The following is a 23,155-nucleotide window of genomic DNA, read 5'->3' on the forward strand; positions in this document are numbered from 1 at the left end:
ACCTCTTGCCCTGCTAGGATAAGGCCCACACCCCAACCTTGGATTGGATAAGCAGAAGAGGATGGATGGAGAGATGCACAGAGACTGTTTATCAGATCCATATTGTTATTCTTTGACTTGTAGAGCAGCTATGCATAATTTCACAGATCATTCTAGTCCTTATTTATCTCATTCGGGGCTTAGACCAGTCCCTCAGTTTCATTTCATTCATTTCATTTATTTATTCATTTTCAGGCACAACAAATAAGTTTATTTATATTTTTCCCTCTATCTTTATCCCAACTTTCTTCTGATTGGGTGCCCCTCAAAAACAGAAGGTTTAAACAGCAGATGTATTGCTGTGTGCCCTATGATCATATTAGAAATATCCACTCTCACTGACATCATATGGAGCCAAGAGCAGAAAGAACATTTTTAAAATGTTAAAGCAGTCTGAGCAGTTATTTGTACATGATGAGCAGGGGCCTGTTTGGTGCCCTGGGAGAACACTCGCTCCACATTTATATATATATAAGGATTGCAAATTAACATATTTTATTGTGACAACTGTTGTCGGAACCATACTAAATTTGACCTGATAAATATTTTTTGCGTGTGTGTGTGTGAGAGAGAGAGAGAGAGAGAGAGAGAGAGAGTATGCAAATGGCTAACAAACAGTCATTATAATTCGTCTTACATTGAGAATAGCAGACAAATCAACAACACACCTCTTCCAGTTAATGGCTAATTAACACTATGCTGAACACAGTCCGAAAGATTAACTAAGCCACATCTGTGTCTACTCTCTGACTACTGTTTACCATCATAGCCGAGTGGCTGACAAAAGTAAACGTTTTCCCAGTCCCTACTGATGAATGTTATCTTGTTTCAGGGTACATAATACATGCCATTATCCAAAGACACATCTGCTTACCTGTATCTTTCGCTCTTTTCTCCTCTTCTTTTCTCTTTTTTTCTAAACTGAGGACCTTATAGCTTTGACCTTTTCTTGTCCATCTTCCATCAGTAATTTTGCACTCCACTATCAACACCCAACCCCACAACAATATCTAACAGACCTACACCTTAGTGGAATCAGTTTTGTATATGTTTTTTTTCTTCTTCTGGGATTTCAAAACAACCCAGGAAAGAATAATTAATACATAATGGGCTTGATAACATTATGAATTGATAATGTTATGATTGATTGTTATCCATTGATAACATTATGAATGAAATCTGCACTATTTGATAGCAGCACACCCCCTCCCCTTTCGACAGGTTGTGTGTGAGCAGCAGCAGCAGCAAGCAGGTGCACCGAGGGCCCTCACGCTCACTTATATGTGAGTGATAGAATTTAGAAAACACATCGGTGCAAATGATAAGTCTTTATCATAACGTCTTCTGGTTTTGTGTTTGTTGTAGGTCTGTCAACGCGTTAACGCTGTCATTACGATTAATGCAATAAAAATTTTTAACGCAATCACTCTATCTGGTGAGCAAAATAGACAAACTTTGGACAAACTGCCCAAAATGCGTTGACAGAGACATTTCAGGGATTTTGAGTCATTCTCCAGGTGGATTAATTGCATTAATCGTGATGTTAACGTTGGAAGCCCTGGTTTTTTTTGTTTTTATTTGTTTTAGAGAATCCCCCGCTGTCCCGCCCCTCTCCTCCCTGTGCAGCAAGCAGCAGGGGCACCTGGTAAATGGAGGGCGCCCTTACTCCTCGCAAATTGCCAATGCCATGATGCAGCATGGCCCATGTTGCCCATATCAAAAACCGCCACTGATGATGAGTTCCTTGACTATGATTAATGAGACTAGCAAATGGACTTGAATATATAAAACACATGGTTTTACTGCTCTTACTGAGCAATCAGAGCTCATTTAGACTACGAGCCACAGTCACCCAGTGCTTGTTATTCAATGTGTAAGGACATCTCAGAATGTACACTGGTGAACCGGAGAAATAACCACCAATCTTCCAATCATCAGACACAGTCACTCCAGCCAACAATAATATGCACAAAAAGTATTTGAGTAAAAAGTTGGAACTGTTGGAAACACTGTTTTAATGAAATAAGACTTAGTGAGGACAAGAAAAGACAAAATCTGACACGTTTGCTGTTTATATTGTTTATCAAATTGCTCAAGGACTAAAAAACACAAATGTGGAGGATAAACACAGATTCTTCCATTAGTGGTTGAATGATGACCAGAGGTAGAAGAAAACAGACAACTCATCATAATGAGCACTTCTGCGAGACAAACAGCAGTGGAAGAAGCATTCGGGTCAGTTACATTAAAGTAACAACAGCAGTGCAGTTAATCATACTTGCAAAAGCATTAAAATGTTTCCTGTCTGCAGGTCGGGGACTAGGTTTTAGATCCTAGGATCAGAACAGCGCTTCAATGACACAACATGAGGTGATTATACATAAACACACAGAGAAACTGACACTTTATACCTATCGCTCTGACTATGTCTGATCATGCAATAAACGTGTCTTTTTCGATTATACATGTACAAATTATCACAATGTTATATTTTAATGTATTAACATGAAAGAAAATATTCAAAATTAAAGTCCATGGATGATGAATGTCTAACAGTGAAGGTAATTAGAGCATGTCTACTTTATGGGATAAAACACAAGGATAAAAAATAATGCCAGAGTAACACAGAAAATCCTTACTTTTCACAATTGCCCATACATTATGGCATTTCCAAGAAACTAAAATCTTCAGCTCTGATCTGTTAAGTCAAACTCAACTCATAAATAAGATCACCTGAGTAAAATCTGTAGACTCAAGCTGGTGCGCATGCGCACAGAGAATAATCTGATTATTGCTGATTAGAAAAAAAAGACACAAAAAAGCCGCTCATGCGTCCTGTAGCTAGCAGTCCTCCTCGCTTTGCATCATGGACAGGAAGAAAGAGCACACGCTGGCCCAAGAGCTGCCGCAGTACTCTTCAGCCGTTTTGCCGTGGTCCGCGCGCCGCCTCGTGCACGCTGTCGTTGCAGTGGAGGTGGAGTGAGATGATGGGGGCGGTGAGGGAGGCTGAGTCCCCGGGTCTCCGGACTGAGCGGAGACACGGGAGCTCGAGATGTCCAGCTTGAAGTGCGCACTTCGTGGCGCGCGCTTACACATCCCGGCCCTCACCAGCGCGCGCTCGTCCTTGCACACTTTACCTTGGAGCCGTTTAAGCGCGCGTGCCACCTGCTTCCAAAAGTTTAGGGGCTCGGACAGGTAACCCGGGCAACCCCGGGGTTTGGCGTTGTATTCACAGCGCAGGTCGGCGATCCCGCCTGTGACGCGCGCCTCCGGGTTCTCGCATTTGACCAGTAGCTGGACCGCGTCCCTGACTTCGCTGGCGACCCACGTGCACTGCATCCTTTCCTTTGTGGAGAACTTTCCCCGGCCACCCGCTACACCCACCTTGGACACGGCTCTGTCCGATTTTCGGGCACCGCAGGACAGAGAGACCAGCTGTCCGAGGAAAGCCAGCAGCAGCCAGGGAGCTGAAGCCTTTAGTAGCAGCATGATGTGTTTCAGCAGAGTAACTTTCCACCTGAAAGCAAATATATGTCTATAAATGGTGACACTCAAAAAAAGTGCAGCTGAAATGTCTCAACACCGAGGTGCTGTTCCTAACTTACCGACAATGGCTATAGTTTAGTGTTGCTGTGCGTAAAACTTCTTCTTGTGCTGCTACTGGCGTGCCACATGGCTTTCATACATAGGTACTATCACGCCCACTGCTTCCGTCCAGCACACGCAATCTAAATGAGAAAATGTGGCAGCAGTTCCTTATCAGATTATGTTTTGCTATGACATGCCCAAAACGGATTTTTCCACCTCTTACAGTGAGTAGAAGTGAAGATGATCAGTGGGTGATGTGTCAGCATGTCAGTACACGTTCTTGGTTGATCCTAAAGAGCCACCATGAGCCTGATTACCATTACAACTCCAACCCTCTGCTGTCTTCAGGAGATACGTCCCCAGATTATGTTCGCAGGTTTTGTGTTTCTTCTTCTTTTTTCCCCTGTTTTTATAAAAAGATTCTTGATCATCTAATAATAACCAAGATTAAAAAGAGGACAATAAAAATTAAACATGAGGACAATCCATTCTTATGAAAAAAGACTGTATTCTTTGGATCATAACTTCAATTTTCCATGTTAAACTCAAAATACCATTAGGGATTATAAAGCTGCTGATCATAGTTCCCTATAAAGAACCAAATATCCATCTTCCCTTGAGTTGGTGGAGATCAAACACAGAACTAACGGAGTCTTACAGAGAGACCAGAGGCACAAAGTTGCTGTTCTGGATTTTAAATAAGCAAAAGTCTGGTATGAGTTCTCTTGTGATGCACACGTATGTGTCTAATCCAGACCAATGTTTTATGGTCTTTTTTATTTTATTTTATTGCATATATTCTGATTTCCCATCATAGGAAAAGATTGTTTTACCTACACAAGTGTAAAATTACATAACTCCATGTTACTTGTATCTAGTAACTGACCACTCCTCATAGCTCACACGTGAATTGTTCCCATTTCTTTAGTCGAATCTGTAAAAGAAATACCAGGTAACAGTTTGACAGGCAAAAAATTGTGTTTTTGCACCAACAAGGTGATTCCCAAAGAACTATTAGCTGAAAATGTGGCACAAGGTGTGCAGTGAGTCCTTAAAAATATGGGGAAACTGGATAAGAGGAAAGAAGAATCAACAGGCTCAAAAGCAACTGTCCACTGCAGATGAACAGTATCTGAAAGTCACATCCTTAAGAAATGTTGTGCAGTGTCCTCCAAGAGGTTGTACCTTTTTCCCTTTTTTTATAATATAGAGAAGTAAAGGAGGACTCAAGAGTTTTGCACAATACTGTAAATTGTAAATCATTTAAGGTGAGTGGACTGAGATCTGAAGTTTAATAATCAAATTAAGGCAGTGGTAAAATCTAGCTTCTTTCAGCTCAGGCAGCTGGCAAAAATAAAGCCAATTCTTTCACGACAGCACTTTGAGACAGTGATCCACGCCTTTGTTAGCACTCGGCTGGATTACTGTAATGCACTTTATATTGGGGTCAGCGCATCATATATTACTCATCTACAGAGGGTGCAAAATGCTGCAGCTCATCTTTTAACTGGCACTCGAAAGTTTGAGCACATTTCCCCTATTTTAGCTTCACGTCACTGGCTGCCCATTTCTATTAGGATTTATTTTAAAATTCTTTTATTTGCTTTTAAAGCTCTCCATGGCCTAGCCCCATCTTATCTCTCTGAGCTGCCACAGCCTTATACGCACCCGCTCTCTCAGGTCAGCTGATCAGCTGCTCCTGAATGTACCAGGACTGGGCGTAAACTTAGAGGAGATCGTGCTTTTGCTGTAGCAGCTCCAAAACTGTGGAACGAGCTCCCTTTAGAGATTAGACAGGCCAGTTCTTTACCTGTTTTTAAGTCACTCTTGAAAACCCACCTCTTTACCCTGGCCTTTGACACCACGTGAGATGTTGGTTTTTATTTTTATTTTATTTTTTATTTTAGTCGTTTTTAGTTGATTCGATGCTGTTTTATCTTGTTTTTGTTTTTGTTTTAATATAGGGCTGTTTTAATTTTATGCATTATGTTTTTATTTATTTTTGCTGTTTTCTGTTATTCTATTGTTTTTAACTTATTTTCTGTACAGCACTTTGTTCCTGTGCTGGGTATTTGAAAGTGCCTTATAAATAAAATTGGATTAGATTGGTGAGGACTTGATTTAGAGAGCTATCGTATGCTTTCAGGAAATGATTGCAAGTCAGTGTAAAGTCCTTTAAAGTGATGCAAACTATGACTTTGTGCTTGTTTGTCTCCATGTTTGTTTTGGACACATTTCGGGAAAAATCTCACAGCGAGGACACTTCTGCAGCTCTACAACTTTTTGGTTGCTCCTCTTCACACCTTCATGTCACCACTAGAACAGGGCCCCAATCTGTTTTTGAGCTCCCAGCTCAGCAGCATCATCTTGTGTTCACCACAGGTTAAACAGCCTAAAAACAGATCACAAGTACAGTACTTTCTACTCCACGGTAGTTAAAGGCAAAGATTATACAGAAAGTAAAATGATGAACGATTGACTCCAGCAATAATAGTTGCAGGTTTTTATATTTATATTTGTGCTTCCAATTTCCTCTTTAAGGAAGATATATCTGCACACATTCCAGTGTTGTAATTATATTAAATCAGGCCTATAATAAACTATAGAGTTTGTTTTAGTCTTATATTAATACCTGAAACAAATTCTATAGTTTTCTTATGGTCAGAGAGCACAACACGGAGAACACAGCTCTCACTTTGATTTGGCTCGTTGTCATTCTCACTTTTTTTTTGCTTAGCTTACTTAGCTTACAACACATTTAAATTTCAAAGACTTTTTCCTATAGAACTTATAGTAAATGATAGAAATTTGCAATATCACACAGGACTTCTACTTCCTCTTTTTTGCTTATTCCGTCTTTGGGACTGAAAAAAAATCAAAGTGCTAAATGTGACGTAACTCTCCCGTCTTTATCAGATTGTGTGTGTGTTTCACGGCCACCACATCCATTTCCACTCATCTTCGGCATGCGCACAGACCCCCTCTGTTCCTGCACACAGCAGCTCTCAGGACTCAATTCATCAGCTCATACAAAGACGTTTTTAGCTCTGCTCAGACACCTCCTGCACCTCATGGGTTCTTTCAGACTTCGTGTCGCACGGTAGCAGCTTCCCCAGCTGGACAGCAGTCGCGGTGCTCCAGCCGAAGGGTGGAAAGAAACAAGATCTCCTTTTAATAAATGAGCGTGAAAGCTCTCTGCTTTGTTTCAGCTCAGTAGAAGAAGAAACAGAGGGACACAGAAAAGAGGAGGGCCACCACTCGGATTTTATTCTCTTCTGCAATTAAAGCTGGAGGGAATTTTCCATCATATACAAACAGAAACACATGCCTGCTATATTTTCTCCTTTGTCTTGCTGTCATTTTGACACATTCAAAAAAAAAAAAGACACTACAGGAAAGAAATCATCTGCTAATTGCACACAGGTGTAGGTCAAGGGTTTTGGTCTCAGTCTGTAGGGTGCTGTAACGCGAGGAGTTCGGAGTTCGATCAAATGACTCCAGGAGCTTCCACACAGAGGTCAAAGATGGAAGTGCGGATGGGGCACTCCAACTGAAATAAAAACAAAAAAGCACTCAGGAACATATTGTACTAGCATTTTCAAACTTAAATGACAAAGAAAAGTCACATTTTCACATTAAAAATGTAAGTTTATAAGCGTGTTCATTGCTAAGATCTCTCCCTCTCTGCCCTTTCTTTTCCTTCATTCGTCACTCACCTGTGGCTGCGGTATCGTCTCAGTTTTGGAACCAGTTGATGACGTAGGTGCAGATGCCTTGGAAGCTCTTCCAGCAGTAATCGGATGCAAGACGGGAAGCTGTGGATTCAGGCAGCTCCGTCGGGTGATCACTGGTTTTCTCAGGCTTAGGAGTAGTCTTCCTGCTCTGACGCCCCTTGCCTGGCTGCTTATTGGGCTTCACAGGTTTAGGAGAAGTAACAGGCTTGGTCTGACCTGGCAGTGCTGGTTTACGTGGTTCCTGAGCGGGCTTGGAGGGCTTCAAGTTGGCTGTTTTGGGCCAGGAGGCCAGCAAGGTCATCTGAGTCTCATCTGGGTATTTCTTGCACATGTGCGGGCGGTAGATTTTAGTTCCCTGGCAGGCGTGGCTCAGTTTCCTCAACTCCCACATCATCTGTGTGAAGTAGTGGCGAGGGTTCTGGTTGTAGGCCCGGCACAGGGTGGGTTTTCCCTGGAAGTCGCAGTAATAAGAGCGTCCTGGGGTTTGGCCCTTGCAGGAGACACGAAGGCGGGTGTAGTTCTCTGGTGCAGACACCACCATGGTGCAGGAGTCTTTGGTCTTGGTGCTGAATCTGATGGGTTCATCCCAGATGCTGCGCTGCTGCTGCTTGTCATTGTCGCTGCTGTTGTCGGTTTGAGCATTTGAAACACAAACAGCTGCTGCTGAAACCAGCAGCAACAGTCTCAACCCAGCTCTCATGGTGTTCAGCGTGGACTGATGGACGGGCGAGGGCTCAGGGGTGATGTGTCCGCAAAGAAAGTTAAGGTGTGGAAGGACGGAAAGCATGCAACTGGGAATTTATAAAGCTGAAGCTCACAAAGAAGGCATTATTCAGTTAAGCTGAAAAGTTTTAACCCCTCCCTTATGCTACAGACACACACAGAGCAACCACAAGGTTCGTGTGGTATGCTAAAAAAACACCAAGGAGTAACGTATGGAAGGAAAGGGTGAACATAAACTTAGAGATGAAGACAGGAAAAGGAGGGGGGTTGGCTTGTGGGAGCCAAGGGAGAATTAAGAGGTCTGAAGAACACGCATGAGGCCAAATAGCTGCAAGTCATTATGCAGTGTCACATAAGAGGTTCATTGACCATTGATCAGGAGGGGAGAGCAGTGAGGCTCCAGAGCCACACTGCAGGCTCAGGTTACTTGGTGGAGATTTAAGAGTTGATATGTGACTCAGTAAAACAACAAATCTTTAGATGTTTGATGACTTTTGTTGCAGAATTAATTGAAATGGACTTCTAGGATGTCTCTCAAAGTTTCCAAAGATGGTAAATTATGTTTTACTTGCAGTACATATCTTACACTACAGGAGTGTTTTTGGTTGCACCTGGAGAAAATGTTTTATCCTGATAGTTTGAGAGGGTCTGACTGCAAATCTCACATCCGGGGGCACCTCTAGAGTCTGCGGGCGGAGGTAGAGCAGGTCATCTGCTAAGTGGAAGGTCAGCGGTTTGATCCCTGTGGCTCTTCCAGTTAGAGCCGGGAATCTATCTAAAGATAGTGAACTCAAGAAACAGCAGTCCATTTATCATTTACCACATGCACACAGCGACTCTGTTGGCAGCTCTTGCATACATGAGCTGTTAATGTTGTGAGCTGTTTGGATTGAGCGGGCATGGCGTAGGTCTACTGCCTGGTAGTTTAAATTTAAATACCCCCCTTCCCCCCTACTGCATAAGCACTCCCATTCCTTGGGCACCACCAGTCTGGAGAGCCTGAGTTCAAAGTCAGACCAGACTGAAAATTTCCGCATTAGCTAGCGGGTTTGTTTGCTGAGTGTGTAAGTGCACGCACAGGCTCAGTGCATTCTGGGAGTTTGTGTGTGTGTGTGTGGGCTGTCTGCACCATGTTTTCCTATATTTAGTTCTCTTCTCATACGGTGCAACAGCATCACACCACCTCTAACCAGAGATGGGCAGTAACGCGTTACTTCTGATTACTTTTTTCAGGTAACGAGTAAAGTAAGGGATTACTATTGCAAAAACGGTAATTAGATTACCGTTACTTTCCCGTAGGAACGCTGCGTTACTGCGTTACTAAAACAGTGATTTTTTGCGAGAATGTCTCACGACAGTGACGTAAGCGAGTGCGACGTTAGTGACAACAGCTGTGTGCAGATCAACAATGGATCATATATGGAGTGCAGGAGAGAGTATGAGCGTGCAGCGTTTAAAGCGTGGAAGTACTGACCTTACTTTGAGTTTGATTCCATAAAAAGTGACAAAAACATTAGCGTCCATCGTGCGTGGGAAGAAAAACTCTTTTTACAGCGAAAAAAACCCCTAAACTTCCAAGCAAGCACCGAGTAGCTACGACGTAATGGGAAACTCACAGAGAAACTCACGGATTCTTCAACTGACCGCTGCGGCACACCTGCACCAGGGTAAACCTCCGCCTACGCCAGTCCTGCTTTACAGGTGAAAATAGAGCAACAGGGCCGCTGAGTCTTTGATGTTATTTATTTTCTGCTGTGTTTTACTTGCATCTATTTGAAAGAGTGAGTGTAAACACACAAAAAAAATTATTTTATGTGCTGGAATGTGCAGAAAATAGGTTTAAATGTTAAACAAATTTCTTCCAGTCAATGTTGCATATAATTAAATTTTTGCTTGATGCATAAAGTTAAAAGGTTAAAACTAATAAAACAAGTTTTAAAAAGAGACTTTTCCATTTGATTACATTTTGTATGATGGATTATGCAGAAAAAGTAGAATTGGGCTGAAAGATCTATCGCTTTATCACCTCTTCAGGTTGTAAATCGTGTTTTTAAAAAGTAACTAAGTAATTAATTACTTTTGAAAATAAGTAATCAGTAAAGTAACGGGATTACTTTTGGGGGGAAGTAATCGGTAATTAGTTACTGATTACTTTTTTCAAGTAACTTGACCAATACTGCCTCTAACACCACCAGCACCATCATCACTTCCTGTGTCTACCTCCAGCTGCTGTGTGCGCATTGCACTTATATTTTTGTATTTTCTAATTAGCTTTTATTTATTTTTTTTACTTGTTTTAATTCAGTTTAGTTTTCAGGATGGATTTTCTAATTTTCAGTTTAGTTTCCATCTTTTTAATTATTATGGAGCACATGTCAGAGGCCAATTTTCAGAAAATCAGGACAGATGTAATAAGAAAAAACACTTTTAAAAAAGTTCATAGTACCATTTCAGTTCATTTTATTTTAGCTAAAATATTTTGTCATCTAGTTAACTATAATTCATCTCTGCATGTGCCACATGAGCATCACGTGTCTTCCTGAGCACGTATCAAACTCCTTTTAAGTCATTTTTTAAAGGTTTTGCACACAATAAAACATTTCCTTTATATTTAGAAACGTGTGATTTATGAACCATGTTTATGCAATAAAAAACAGACGACACTGGATTTGAGTTTTTATTTAGAGATTTGCATCCTCACCACAAGCCGAGTTGTGTTTTTCAGACCTTTAATATTGCAGAGGCTTCTGGGAATTTTATTTGACAACACAAGCAACAGGCCCTCATTAACAGTCTGGTGAAACATGATATTTTGTGTCATCGCTCCTTAAATCCTGTTAAAACAGCGCTTACCAAACTTTTGAAGCTGATCAAACAAGTTGACAGCCTACATACAGTTTTTATGAACAAACAACAACATAAACAGGAACTTAATTAAATTTAGTTAAATAAAAGCTGATTCAATAGAATAAGCACATGTGTGTATTTAATAGCTTGTAACACTTTGTAGTAAACTGCGCAGTCTTCATGTTTCAAGGATGTACTGAGCCGAGCAGAGCTGCCGCTTTGCTGCTTAAATGAATAATTCAATACCTTTGGTCTCTTTGGTCAAAAACACAGCTGCACAGCTGTTTGGTAGATTCCCATGAGAGATGTGATCTGTGTCAGTTCTGAAAGAAAGCGAGTAGCTACTTTTTTTTTTTTCAAATTGTCAAACCATTCCTTAAATAAACACCTGCTAAGTGAAACCTGTTTGATGCAAATTATGTAAGCTATATTACAAATATTCACAGAGAAAAAGAAAGCTATTACTACAAACCTACTTACATGTTATAAAACAAAGTTTAACAAAAAATATATAAAACTTTCAAAAGACTTGAAAGTGTAAAAACTGTACACTTGTGTTGCCTTGTTTAAAACTGATTATGTAAGTACAAATTGATTCTCTATGCAGCTAAATATGCAGCTGTTGGTGTACATAATAAAATGGTAAAGGGGTCGAGAAAACACTTCATAGGATTTTGCTGGCATTAGTGGTTTTGTCAAATGGCCTGAAGGACTACTGAAAGACGCCTTCATCCCAGAGTTCACGATTGTTCTTCCCTTTTGTCCTTGGAAGTGTTAAAAGATCTGAATCGGAAGCCTAAACAGCCCAGTGATCCTGGAAACGAAGAAAGCTTTTAGAAAAATAAAGTGCACTAAGAGTCAGGTATGAAATATGTGAAGAGATACAGATGAGCGCTTACCACAAAGGGAAGATCAGTTCCAGTTCTCCTGTCCACTGTGGAGGGAAAAGAAAAGGTAATGTTTTATGTTAATGACTGGAACATCAGTCAAATCATCAGGAAGAGCATCTGGAGCTGTTGCGACACCTTGTGACTGTTACTGTCATTGCTATTATTATAAGTTGCAGGGTGAGGGTGATGGTTTTTTTTAAAACCACATAGTAGATGATTATAAAAAGCAAATGATTTCCTGTGGTCCACACAATGGGAATCACTTCCACAAATCTTTGAAGATTGGAGGGTAAACATGTACACAGGTATACAGGAATTGTATTCATATTTCTATAGCTGAAATATGTGAGAGTTACACACAGAATAATATTTATTAATTTATTTTCCTGTGAGGTTTTCACCTGCACACATTCAAAGCCAGGACTTGTGTTTTGGGGCCTTTACTGTTATTTCACAACTGGTGGGGAAAACACGAGTTTTCCAACATTTTTTTAGTGTTTGAAAGTAGTTTTGGGTGCTCTGTTATTCAGAAGGAAACACAAATCAATCATGCAGAGCTACGTGCGTTCGTGACTCCTTCCAGGATTAAACCAGGGACCTTTCAGGAATCTAAAAAATGATTTTCTTGTTTTTTTGTTTTTCCAAATAATAGATTGATTCATTTTTGGTCTTAACACAAGAAAAATGTTTCAGAAAAATAGTGTCGCATTAGGTTTCTTCTGTTTTGTCCTGTTGAGGCTCATTTTCCTTTAACTGGAGAACACAACAGCGCTTCAAACACAAAAGCAAAAGATTTTTCTCTCTTCCTGTGCAGCTTTGACTGAACACTGCATATATCCAAGGATGAAAACTGATCTAATTGAGGCACAATCTGGATGCCTGACACGTGGCAGCATCATGTGGATATAAGCAGTTACCTCCATCACAGAAAACTTCATTTCAGTGGGCTCTGATGTTTGAATGCAGTGATGGATGAAGAAGATAAGAGGGAAGTCAGGAAAAAGAAGGATGTTTTTGTCAAAATGAAATCAGCGTAGTGATGGTGGGATGCTGGATGGTCTTACATGGCTGGTTGTTAGCGTAGCTGTAAGGGTTAGTGGAGTCATCAGTGATCGTCAATACCTCATCAGCAGGGAGAGAGTTCCAGTGGGTCACCAGACTGAGTAGCTCGGGGGGGCAGAGGCCCGAGGGAACCGAGTCAGAGTGTCAGAATAGGGAGAGCTGAATGCACACACACACACACACACACACACACACACACACACACACACACACAGGGAATTCTTTATATCTCTATATGTGGTAAATAAAAATTTACGCTGACAGGACTCCAAATATCCCTCCACCAATTAACACTCCAGCATGCAAGTCAGATTTAGCTCCACGCGGCTCGTACCTGATGGCAAGGTTTCCATGGATATCACACACCTGTTCACCGTGATTACCTGTATTAGCCATACTGCAAGAGAAGAACGAGGGGAGGGGCAGATGAAAAAGGGGAAGACTCCTGTGAAAGTGACAGGGATGGAGTGATCCACAGAGAGCGACGCTCGCATCGGAAAGAAAGAGAGCGCGAGCAGTGATGGGAAAGTCCATGTTAAGAGCTAAAATGCCGAGCTCGTGATTTCAGAAGAAAGAGTGAAAAAGCTCAAGAGATTCGAAGCTGAACAGTCCCGTTCCAAAAAGCGAGTAAGTGTGTGGGAGAAGATGAGAAAGTGCATGAATTATCGATGTTAAAGTGCAACAAGCCATGGGTAAGAGGAGCTGGAGTGAGCGGATACAACACAAGGAGAAAATACGAGGAGAATCCGTGTCCGTGAAAAGGAATAATGGACAGAGAAAAGGAAAGAAAATTATTAATGAATTTGGCTTTGATTTACATCAGAAAAAAACCCAGGAGGATAACGAGGAAGGTTTGGACTCACTCTTCAAAGACGTCCTCTGTGTCCATCCTTCTGTAATACTTGGCCAGTTTGACAGAGAAGATGATGCTGGGGATGAGCAGGATGCAGCAGCTGCCGAGACCAAACCAGAATGTGTTCTGGAAAATAAAAGTACCAGTAATCACATTTTATGCGATTTCATTCATTGCTGTTACTTTTCACTAAACACTGAACTCTTAGTGCTAAAACACTGTCAAAAAGATTTCAAATCTTGATATTAATGTGGGTATAATAAGAACTCATATTTGGCACAATGGCTGTACCCGTTTCTCTGTACCTGACAAAAGTTGCAGAGACTGAAACATTGTGTGGAGGTTATAATATATTTCTACATAACAACAAGACAACGAAACCACTATTTTATTGATTATTATCATTTATGGTCCACCTGCTTCATATTATTCTAACATTATTGTAACACAATACAGTCCTGTGAAAAACTAAGTACACCCTTTCAGTCCATAACTTGTAGAACCATCTTCAGCATCAATAACTTGATACTTTTCCTGTATGAAATTTATTGGGAATTTTGGCCCGATAACACAGGACTCTGTGTGAGAAGTTTGAGTCCAGCTTTATCTGTCACACAGATGGAGTGGAAGTGGAAGATGCCCAGTTCCTGTGGCTCCAAAACAAACCCAATTCATCATCCATCCTCCGCCATTATGAGGTGTTTGTGCTGCTGTGTTTGGTTTTCATCAAATGTGGTGCTGTGCATTAAATACTTCACTTTGGTCTCTGGTGTCCAGAGGACATTGTTCCAGAAGTCTTGTGGTTTGTTCAGATGTTACTTTGCAAACCTCATCGTGCTGCCATGATCATTTTAGAGGTAAGAGGTTTTGTCCTGCAACCCTTCCTAAAGAAGTCACACTTACTCAGTCTTTTTCTAATCTGAATGTCATGAACTGAGGCCTTTAGAGTCTGAGATGTAGCTCTTGGATTACTTTCAGTCCTTCTGAGCCTGACTTGAGTGTGAGTTTGCTGGGACATCCATTCCTGAGAGATTGCGGCATTGTAAATGGTAAATGGTAAATGGCCTGTATTTATATAGCGCTTTACTAGTCCCTAAGGACCCCAAAGCGCTTTACATATCCAGTCATCCACCCATTCACACACACATTCACACACTGGTGATGGCAAGCTACATTGTAGCCACAGCCACCCTGGGGCGCACTGACAGAGGCGAGGCTGCCGGACACTGGCGCCACCGGGCCCTCTGACCACCACCAGTAGGCAACGGGTGAAGTGTCTTGCCCAAGGACACAACGACCAAGACTGTCCAAGCCGGGGCTCGAACCGGCAACCTTAACACACATCTGGATATTCAGATGTGTGTTAACACAACACCTGTAACATCCAGACCAACAAACTACCAAAATGTCCGCCTTTGTAATGATCTTCAGACTTGCTGTGGATCAGCGAATCAAGTGATTAACAGTGAGTAGCAGCATCTGGCTGCAACTGACGACCTTAATTCCTATTGAAGAAGTAAGGGTGTATTTAATTTTTTTAGGGCTGTAGAGAGTCCCATAAAAACATGTTTACCTTAGAAATGTACTGATGTACAAGTTTAAAGTAGACTAAAAGAGTAATTGCAAATGCTTGAGCTAAGGTACTTGTTAATATGCAACAACTCTTAAATCAGGGGACTTTTTATTTGTAATCATCACTGAATGAAATGTCAGGACTGTGACTTTTAAAGACATAATAACATCATGGACCAATGAATTAATAATAAATATACTTGTTGTAGTACTGCTAATGTCACACATTTATGCAGCTGCATTTCACGAACAGAAGCCTAAAATATGTGTGCACACAGACACACACACATGCACACACAAAGCACATCTAAATGTACAGTAGCTGCAGGCAGTGCAAAAATTAAAATCCTGTTTATATTGCTCACAGTCTTTGGCCTGTTTGGGCTCATTAAACTCTCAGGAAGTCGCATGCTTGATATACAGCAAGTATAAAAACATAAACCTTTATAACTCCTCAGGGTCAGGAGTGAAAACACGGAAGAATCCATGTGTGTGTGTAAATCCCCGGCCCAGACACAAAACAGGCTTTATTTAATCTCAGTGTTTGTGAACAACACACCGTTCTCCTCCTAAAACTCTGAGCTCCCCAAACAGTTCACATAAAACCACAGATATATTTTTAGTTTACATCCAGGTACATGAAGGTACATGCACTGTGCAAACAGCTGGGAAAACACACATCCACACATACAGGTAACCACAATGACATCTTACCAGTGAGTCGATTATGAAGCTGCATCCTACTATTTCCATACTGTCCACAATGTTGCTGATGGGTTTACACTGGGCCACCTCTGTAGTTAGCTGTAGGATAAAAACACACATGCTGGCTGATCTCTCTTCAGAATCCACATTTATTCATTAACTTCAAGTTAAATCAGCAGTTCTTAAACCATACTAAAACTTAAACACTAAAACTAAATTAAACACTGACTCAGATAATCAGAAGAGGCAGAGGAAGGATTTACTATACTGCAAATTTTGTACAAAGACACTGAAGAAAACAATAGAGAAAATGGCAGAGTACTCACAGAGTTTTTAACCCATTCTGTGTACTGTTTGAAGTATCCCACCAAGCCCTGCACATACGCCTTTGTTTCCTACAACCAAAAAAATGAAAAACACTCATGAGTACTCACTATGATCACGATTGAGATTTCAAGCTCTGGAGTTCATTTCCCTGTTGGATCAAGATTAGCTCTTTATACACTTTTCTTTAAAATGTAACCTGATTTGAGCACTACGATAATGACGTTCTTGGCCAGTGAATCAAGTTTGGATTGCAAACACAAAAAATATTTATAATAATGTAATCAGTCTGCTTACAATGGGACTCTAATAAGCCACAGAAAAACAAGTCGTCTTTATTCTGAGGCAACACATTTGCTACCAGAGAACAAAATCACAACACCAGTCGCCTCAGAGCCCTTACGATTATAAAGCAAAGACCCTACAATAATAGAGGGAATATTGCAACAATCATACAACCCCTCTATGAGCAAGCATTTGGCAACAGTGGGAAGTAAAAACTCCCTTTTAACAGGAAGAAATCTCCAGCAGAATCAGAGAGGGGGATGAGGGGAAAGAAAAGAGAGAAAAAGGAGACCATAAGGACACAAAGACAAAACGCACACTTTGGGACAATTTAATGATGTGAGTGTTGGTGTAAAAACCCCTGAGAGAAGACAGGAGTGGAGCACAAATGCCCAGTGCATCATGGGAAGTTTGCAGCCTGTTGTGGCATGATTAAAGAGCTTTTTGCTGTGTGTTCAACATTTATCTTTTGATGCTCCATGTCACCATGTTATGTTGAAGCCTTGATCGATGTACCTGCTTCACCACGTGGGAGGCATTATGAGCGATGAGGTACTCTGCTGCATCAATGGCACTCAGGACATTTGTTACTTTGACCTCAGAGAGAAATAAAAGCAAAAGAAATTAGTTCACGAAACGTGGATAGGTTGCTAAGGAAATAATTGTTTACACTGCTATCTGTGGTCTATAACAATAGTTTTCATATTTACTGGCAGGTCGTTGGATGTCTTCTGTAGCTGTTTGACACTCTGGTGCAGCGTACTCTGTGTGAGAAGATTAAAGCACAAGCAGTCGCACGGTGAAACAGACACACGCACAACTCCCTCCTTATTTACAGATACACATCCATCACATCACGCCACCGCTGTCACAACATGAAGGACGTTGCTAAGACAACACACACAAAAAAAGAAAATAAATCACTGTCACAGTGCTGCACATCAACAGCAGCTTACCCGTGCTCTGACATATTTCTGTCACCACATTATGAAAGAAAAGAACAAAAAGAAGGAACACTGAGGAACAGAGCAAAAAACAGACCATGTAGATGTGTTTTGTCCCTGAAGACATTCTCTGTTCATTAAGATTACGTAATTACCACTATTTCCCTATTAAATAATGGTAAAAAAAAAAGAAAAAAGCTTAGGTGTAATGCTACATGTTTGCCTCATTCAGTATGTGCAGATGTGCAAATCCTCCCTGGGCCACTTGCCACCAGCTTTCCTGTGCTAGGCCAACTCACAGGTTCTCCTTCTATGTGGGGTGAGACGCTGCTGAAATACGTGCTGTTGTTTTTTACATGAGAGTCACTGCTTCATACTAACTCAAATACTATTATCCTCACCTCCTCAACCCTGTAGGTATCTGTTTTAGTAACAGAAACAGCATTTGGCTCAACCACTGACAGTTTGTTTCATTAATGGGGTCAAAATGATTTTCATTTTACCCAAAAATGGGTAAAAAATTTACGTTTTTTGTTGTGATGCCTGAAATAAAAAAGCCTCAATTCAAAATCCTCTGTTCATCTAGGACACTGCTAAAGAAAAATAAACAGGTGATCTTCATCGTCTTGGTAGCTGAATATATAAAATAAGCTATGAGAAATAAGTGTTGAACTGTTAATAGTGCTGTTTGTATTTGTGCTGTGGTTAGTTGATTACCATTGCTTGCTCCAGTGGCACCACCTGTTCTCGGTGAATGAATCTAATGCTGCTGGCATGGCCTCTCAGTGCGTTCTCCAGAGCACCACGGGGCTGTAAACAAACACAGTTTTAAGGATACAATATGTTATTACAGATGTATATTGTTTAGGTTCCCATGAAAATGTAGAATAGATTTTGAGTCTTTAACGTAACTAAAAACAAATATTTTGTCATTGTTTTATTATAAGTTTCACTACAAGGGCACATGCAAACATCTCCCTGTGTAACAAGCTCCAGAACCCGAACACGTGGCATAAATGTGTGCAACGTGAACATGAACCCTAAGTTCCTTCAACATGGGTGTCTGACTATATGTTTAGAATTGCCGGTCTAACACGTATATATGACATTCCTGCTGTCAAGTATTAAGTCAAGTACTGCCAGAGATGTGCCATCCTTCATGAAGATGAAATTAAAAAATCCACTTTTAATCAGATCATTTAGACAGATGTGAAGATTCACTTTAGGTCTGTGGTGAGAACCTGACTAATTCAGCAGCTCAAGTGTTCATAATTTTAACCAACTGTGACATCGTGGCTAATAGTTTTTCACCCGTTTTGCATCCACAAGAGAGCAATAGTGGGACCTCTGACTGCCACTGCTCTACAAAAGGCTGTAACCGTGCATGCATACAATATGTTGATGCTGATCTACAACACATGTGCAGACATTAATGACTCACCAGCTGGTCAGCCTGACCCTCCAGGTCGCTACAGAAGGACAGCAGATCTATTAGAGTGACTCCTTTATTTACCTAAAAACCAGGAATTTACACATGAAAGATGGTTAGTATAAAAGGTTTTAGTTAAGGTTTGTTTGGGGGTGGGGGTATTTTTATTAGGGATAGCTTTTAAAGTTGCATAATCACTGTTTCAAATTAAATGCATTTTATTTATGCATATTAACAAAACTGGAAGATGTTATGATTGCATTCAAAATATTTTACATTAAACAAGAAAAATAAAATTAGCAGAATAATGGAAATAATTTTTACTGAGTGTATGTGCATGTAAGCGGAGTGAAGGGCTTTTTGTGCACAGGATATAAAGGAAGTAAACGGTGTGCATCGTGCCATTCAACATAAACACAACCACAGATGCACACAGCTCACCTCAGTGAGATAAACCTGAAAGTCAATCTGTCCAATTCCAGAGTTGGCAAAGTTGATGAGGTTGTCTCTGCCAGCCTGCTCCAGCAGCGTGATGCCCTGCAGGTCCACCTGCACACTATCAAACACTTTGGCCAGGTCCCTGTTGTACTGTTGTGAAACACATGTGTAGAGTCAAACTACCATTCACCTTCTGCCATCAATGCACCTGTAATGGTGACATACAGTAACATAGCTCTTACCACTGTTCTGTTGAGGAAGGAGTTAATGTTGAACATGGTCTCCAGCTGCAGAGCGTGATACAGACCGTTGTTGTCATAGCACTCCCTGTGAGACAAAACCATGATCATCACAAACACAGTGCTGTGATGTTTTCTGCTTAACTACAGGTAATGAGTTTCTTACAAAAACAACTAGAAAAATGGATTCATTACTTTTTCGTGATAACTTAAATGTTACCTGTACATGCCGCCTAGAGTTAAATCAATATTTGGATTCTGGAAAAGCATCCCAGGAAGGAAGTTCCTCTTTTCAGGATGGACCAGGAACGGCGTATCAATGATCTACAGACACACACACACAGTTTAAGAAAGCAGTGTTGGCCATTTTACGGCTCAGATAAAAGGTGAAAATAATAAAATCTCCAGCAGAATAAAAATAAAAGACAAAAGAGAGTTAACACCTTAAACAGTTGTCTGTTAGCCAGAGGTTCACATATCAGCTTTTCCACATTGCCCCCGACAACAAACAGGGTGGTAACGATGACCATCAGCACCCAGGCAAAGATAAACGAGAAGCCAACACCACTGCAAGAGTAAAAAACAGACTCTGAGAGACAAAAATAATATTTTTGCTGTTATTTCCCACCATATATCACAAGAGATAATCCCGTAAGAGTCCACTTTTGATAAAACCAGTATTAATGTGAAGAAACTCTCTGAACTTGAGACCTTTCTATAATTATTTCATGCATTTACTGTTAAATTTAATCTTATTTGAAGAACACTATTGTGAGTCTTCATTTTTTGTAAAGTAAACCTGTACTCAGTGCTTATAATGCTTCCTTTGTTATATGACTGTAAGCTAAATGGATCACAGCCACTTTTACAGTTTGAACTCCACCCTGAAAAAAAGATCCCTGAGTGATGCCTTCAGGCGAGTGAGTGTTGTGATGGAAACCTACGCCATCAGCAGGTTTCCCCCAGTGTTCGACAGGCAGCCGCGGGTGGTCGGGCTAGCTTGCTTGTCGTAGCCACAGTTACCACACAGCAGGCCGAGGATGTTAAAGGCCATCACCAAGACGACCATGCAGAGCACCGCCACGCAGGCGATCCACCTGAAGGTTAGACAGAGAGGTTTACCCACTTTAACCTAATTCATTGTAACCTAGAGTGAGATTATTTCTCACAAGCTGTTCAACTAGTTTGGTTCTTTTTATTTATTTATTTTTTAAAAGCAGTGAGAAGGACCGTGTGTTATAACTAGAGCTGAACCTTAACAGCCTTGTTTCTATCTATGACGTTTTAACATCCTCACATTTTCTTAATAGATTTTTAAAGAGAAACACACAAACCTGTAAAAATCCATCTGATCGATTTGGGGGTAATAGGACTCAATAGCTTTGTGTCTTTCATTTAGGAAAATGGTGAAATTTGCCAGAGAAGCTTCCACGGGGAACATCTTGGAGAAGCCGGTGATCTCTGCACCGATCTTATCCAGCATCCCCTTTACTCCTACAAACACAATTGTAACAATAAATAAGTCAGACAGAAATAAACTGGAAGGCTGGGGGTTTTAAGGTGAAGTGAAAAAGGGATAATGTGTCTGACACAGAAGAGAAAAACTTACGAGGCAGAGCTGCAGTTTCATCATCCACAAGTATGCAGACAGAGATGAAAGAAGAACATGAAACACTTTATACTCACTCTTATCTCATTTACAAAACAGAGCTCTAGCTCACACACACACACACGCACGCACGCACGCACACACGCACGCACGCACACACACACACACACACGTGTACCTGCAACAATGTTTTTTGTTTGCTCTTTAACCAGTCTTGGCGTGTCGTTAAAGGAAGCGTAACCCTGTAGATGAACAGAATAAGAGAAAAGAAAGATGACAGGTGAGACAAAAAGTTTTAGCATGGACAAGATGATGATGCTGAGTGAGAGACGGCCACTAACCTTTTGTACAATGTTGCTGAGATCTGTTTTCAGGACAGTATTGACATTGGCCAAGGCATGATTAACATCTGGGATCTGACAGACAGGAAAAAGAAGCAGAGTAAACCTGGAGATATTTCTCACGGTTAAAATGTTCCAGTATTAGATGGCATATTGCTTCTTATCACCTTGGAGAAGTCAGCATTGATTCCCAGCTGGGACAGTGTGGAGCGGATGGTGTTACAGGTATGTGACACAGCTCCGTTCGTGCAGGCGGGGTCGGACAGGGTGTTGGACAGAGAGGCGCGCTCTCCTGACAGGCTGGCCTGAAGCTTCCCCACCCCGTCCTGCAGCACCTCCAAGGACGAGCTGACGTTCTCCAGGGCCTCTTTGGTCTCCCGCATGGCTACAAACAACAAGCAATATGACACACAGTGAAACTACTTTTTCTTGAGACAACAGCATGCTGGGCTTTTTTACACCGACCACAGAGGCACAACCCACAGAGGAAAACTATAACAAAAAACAGTTTCCAACTTAACACAAAGGTTCAGAATAACCATCTGCTTCTAACACTTTTGCAGACACAGCTACGAACACTGCACCACTGAGTCCCACTCAGCTCACTTTACCTTTGATGGCACTCTCAACTTTTGCTTTAGACAAAAGAAAATGTGAGAGAATCATAGAGGGGGAAAAAGAAAGAAAAAGAAATGAAAATTAAATGGTGAGTACTTTTCCTTAAAGACTGTCTTTAGTATTAAACCCACAAGAGAAGTTGTGGCATTTAAATGGCATTAGCTGTAACCGTAGCAACTACTTAAAAAACTCCTGATTTTATTAGAAACTTAAATTTGCTACAAAATTTAAAATTTTATGTGTATTACAGTACATCTTTTAAAAAGAACAACTGAGTTTTGTTTAAGAACTTGCACACTGGTTTGTGAGTCCGAGTTGTGTAATCTCAACGGGAGGTTTATACAGAGACGTTACCTCCTGCCATACGCAGGGCGGTGTCCAGCGAAGGAATCACTGATTTCTCCAGCTGAATGTGGATCCTACCCCCCAGCAAAGGGCCAATGTCTGTGAGGAAGCACAGAAAGGTCAGAAAGTTCAGCACAGTTATGTAAAGTGAGAGATATCAGACAAACACTGTGTGCAAACATGCAGGGTCGAGCTTACTGTCGAGGTCTGACAGGACTTTGTTCTTGGCTGTGGTGTACTGGGCTGTCAGGTAATCGACTTGCTGCAGCAGGAGACACACAGTATTAATAGATATTAGTTATATTATATTATTGGCTTTTGTTTTTTCAAAAATAAACGGGTTATTGTGAGGACATACTGCAGGCGTGTTGTTAGCGAACGTCTTCAGGTCTCTCATGTTGGTGTTAATGAGCCGCCGAGTGCTTTTGACCTGTGAGCTGATGTTGTGGTTTGCGGCGAGAGCAATGAGAACACCCACACTGAAAAACACATGCAGGATCAATTAGGAGAAGAGCAGTGCAGTGACCACACTTTAACAGCAGAGAGCAGCACAGCTACATAATGGGGACT

At 41.1% G+C, this 23,155-nt stretch overlaps 3 protein-coding genes across 12 annotated transcripts in view; all 3 read right to left on the reverse strand.

Moving 5' to 3' along the window:
* Positions 1–2,102: 2,102 nt before the first annotated feature.
* Positions 2,103–3,722, reverse strand: LOC113023312 (fibroblast growth factor-binding protein 1). Its single transcript, XM_026169333.2, is given in 3 exon segments — positions 2,103–3,556; positions 3,645–3,655; positions 3,657–3,722. Coding segments are annotated over 3 exon segments (753 nt in total). The 3' UTR covers positions 2,103–2,880.
* Positions 3,723–6,870: 3,148 nt separating this feature from the next.
* On the reverse strand, positions 6,871–8,323 carry LOC113023313 (fibroblast growth factor-binding protein 2). The gene is made up of 2 exons (XM_026169334.2): positions 7,344–8,323; positions 6,871–7,177 (listed from the first exon to the last, which is right to left on the reverse strand). The coding sequence occupies exon 1, from the start codon at positions 8,146–8,148 to the stop codon at positions 7,363–7,365; it is 786 nt and encodes a 261-aa protein (XP_026025119.2). The 5' UTR covers positions 8,149–8,323; the 3' UTR covers positions 6,871–7,177; positions 7,344–7,362.
* Positions 8,324–10,748: 2,425 nt separating this feature from the next.
* Positions 10,749–23,155, reverse strand: part of prom1b (prominin 1 b) — a 28,774-nt gene continuing 16,367 nt past the window's right edge. Inside the window, exons 5-30 of one of the 10 annotated variants that reach the window (XM_026171417.2) lie at positions 22,944–23,064; positions 22,784–22,847; positions 22,595–22,684; positions 22,234–22,257; positions 21,790–22,007; positions 21,623–21,697; positions 21,460–21,523; positions 21,282–21,290; positions 21,007–21,166; positions 20,617–20,769; positions 20,116–20,239; positions 19,893–19,996; positions 19,676–19,760; positions 19,437–19,583; positions 19,008–19,079; positions 18,284–18,376; positions 17,579–17,596; positions 17,333–17,386; positions 17,139–17,219; positions 16,340–16,408; positions 16,023–16,112; positions 13,747–13,862; positions 13,218–13,280; positions 12,944–13,042; positions 11,831–11,865; positions 10,749–11,745 (exon numbers count right to left, since the gene is read on the reverse strand). In XM_026171417.2, the coding sequence (XP_026027202.1) occupies positions 12,973–13,042; positions 13,218–13,280; positions 13,747–13,862; positions 16,023–16,112; positions 16,340–16,408; positions 17,139–17,219; positions 17,333–17,386; positions 17,579–17,596; positions 18,284–18,376; positions 19,008–19,079; positions 19,437–19,583; positions 19,676–19,760; positions 19,893–19,996; positions 20,116–20,239; positions 20,617–20,769; positions 21,007–21,166; positions 21,282–21,290; positions 21,460–21,523; positions 21,623–21,697; positions 21,790–22,007; positions 22,234–22,257; positions 22,595–22,684; positions 22,784–22,847; positions 22,944–23,064 (2,164 nt within the window). In that variant the 3' untranslated portion in view covers positions 10,749–11,745; positions 11,831–11,865; positions 12,944–12,972. The other 9 variants (XM_026171416.2, XM_080303031.1, XM_080303032.1 and 6 more) reach the window with 9 other exon arrangements.

Source organism: Astatotilapia calliptera, chromosome 6 (assembly GCF_964374335.1).
Source record: "Astatotilapia calliptera chromosome 6, fAstCal68.1, whole genome shotgun sequence".
In the NCBI taxonomy this organism is placed as follows: domain Eukaryota; kingdom Metazoa; phylum Chordata; class Actinopteri; order Cichliformes; family Cichlidae; genus Astatotilapia; species Astatotilapia calliptera.

Excerpts from the sequence above, each read along its gene's own strand:
- LOC113023313 (XM_026169334.2), bottom strand. The coding sequence starts at position 8,148 with ATGCTTTCCGTCCTTCCACACCTTAACTTTCTTTGCGGACACATCACC.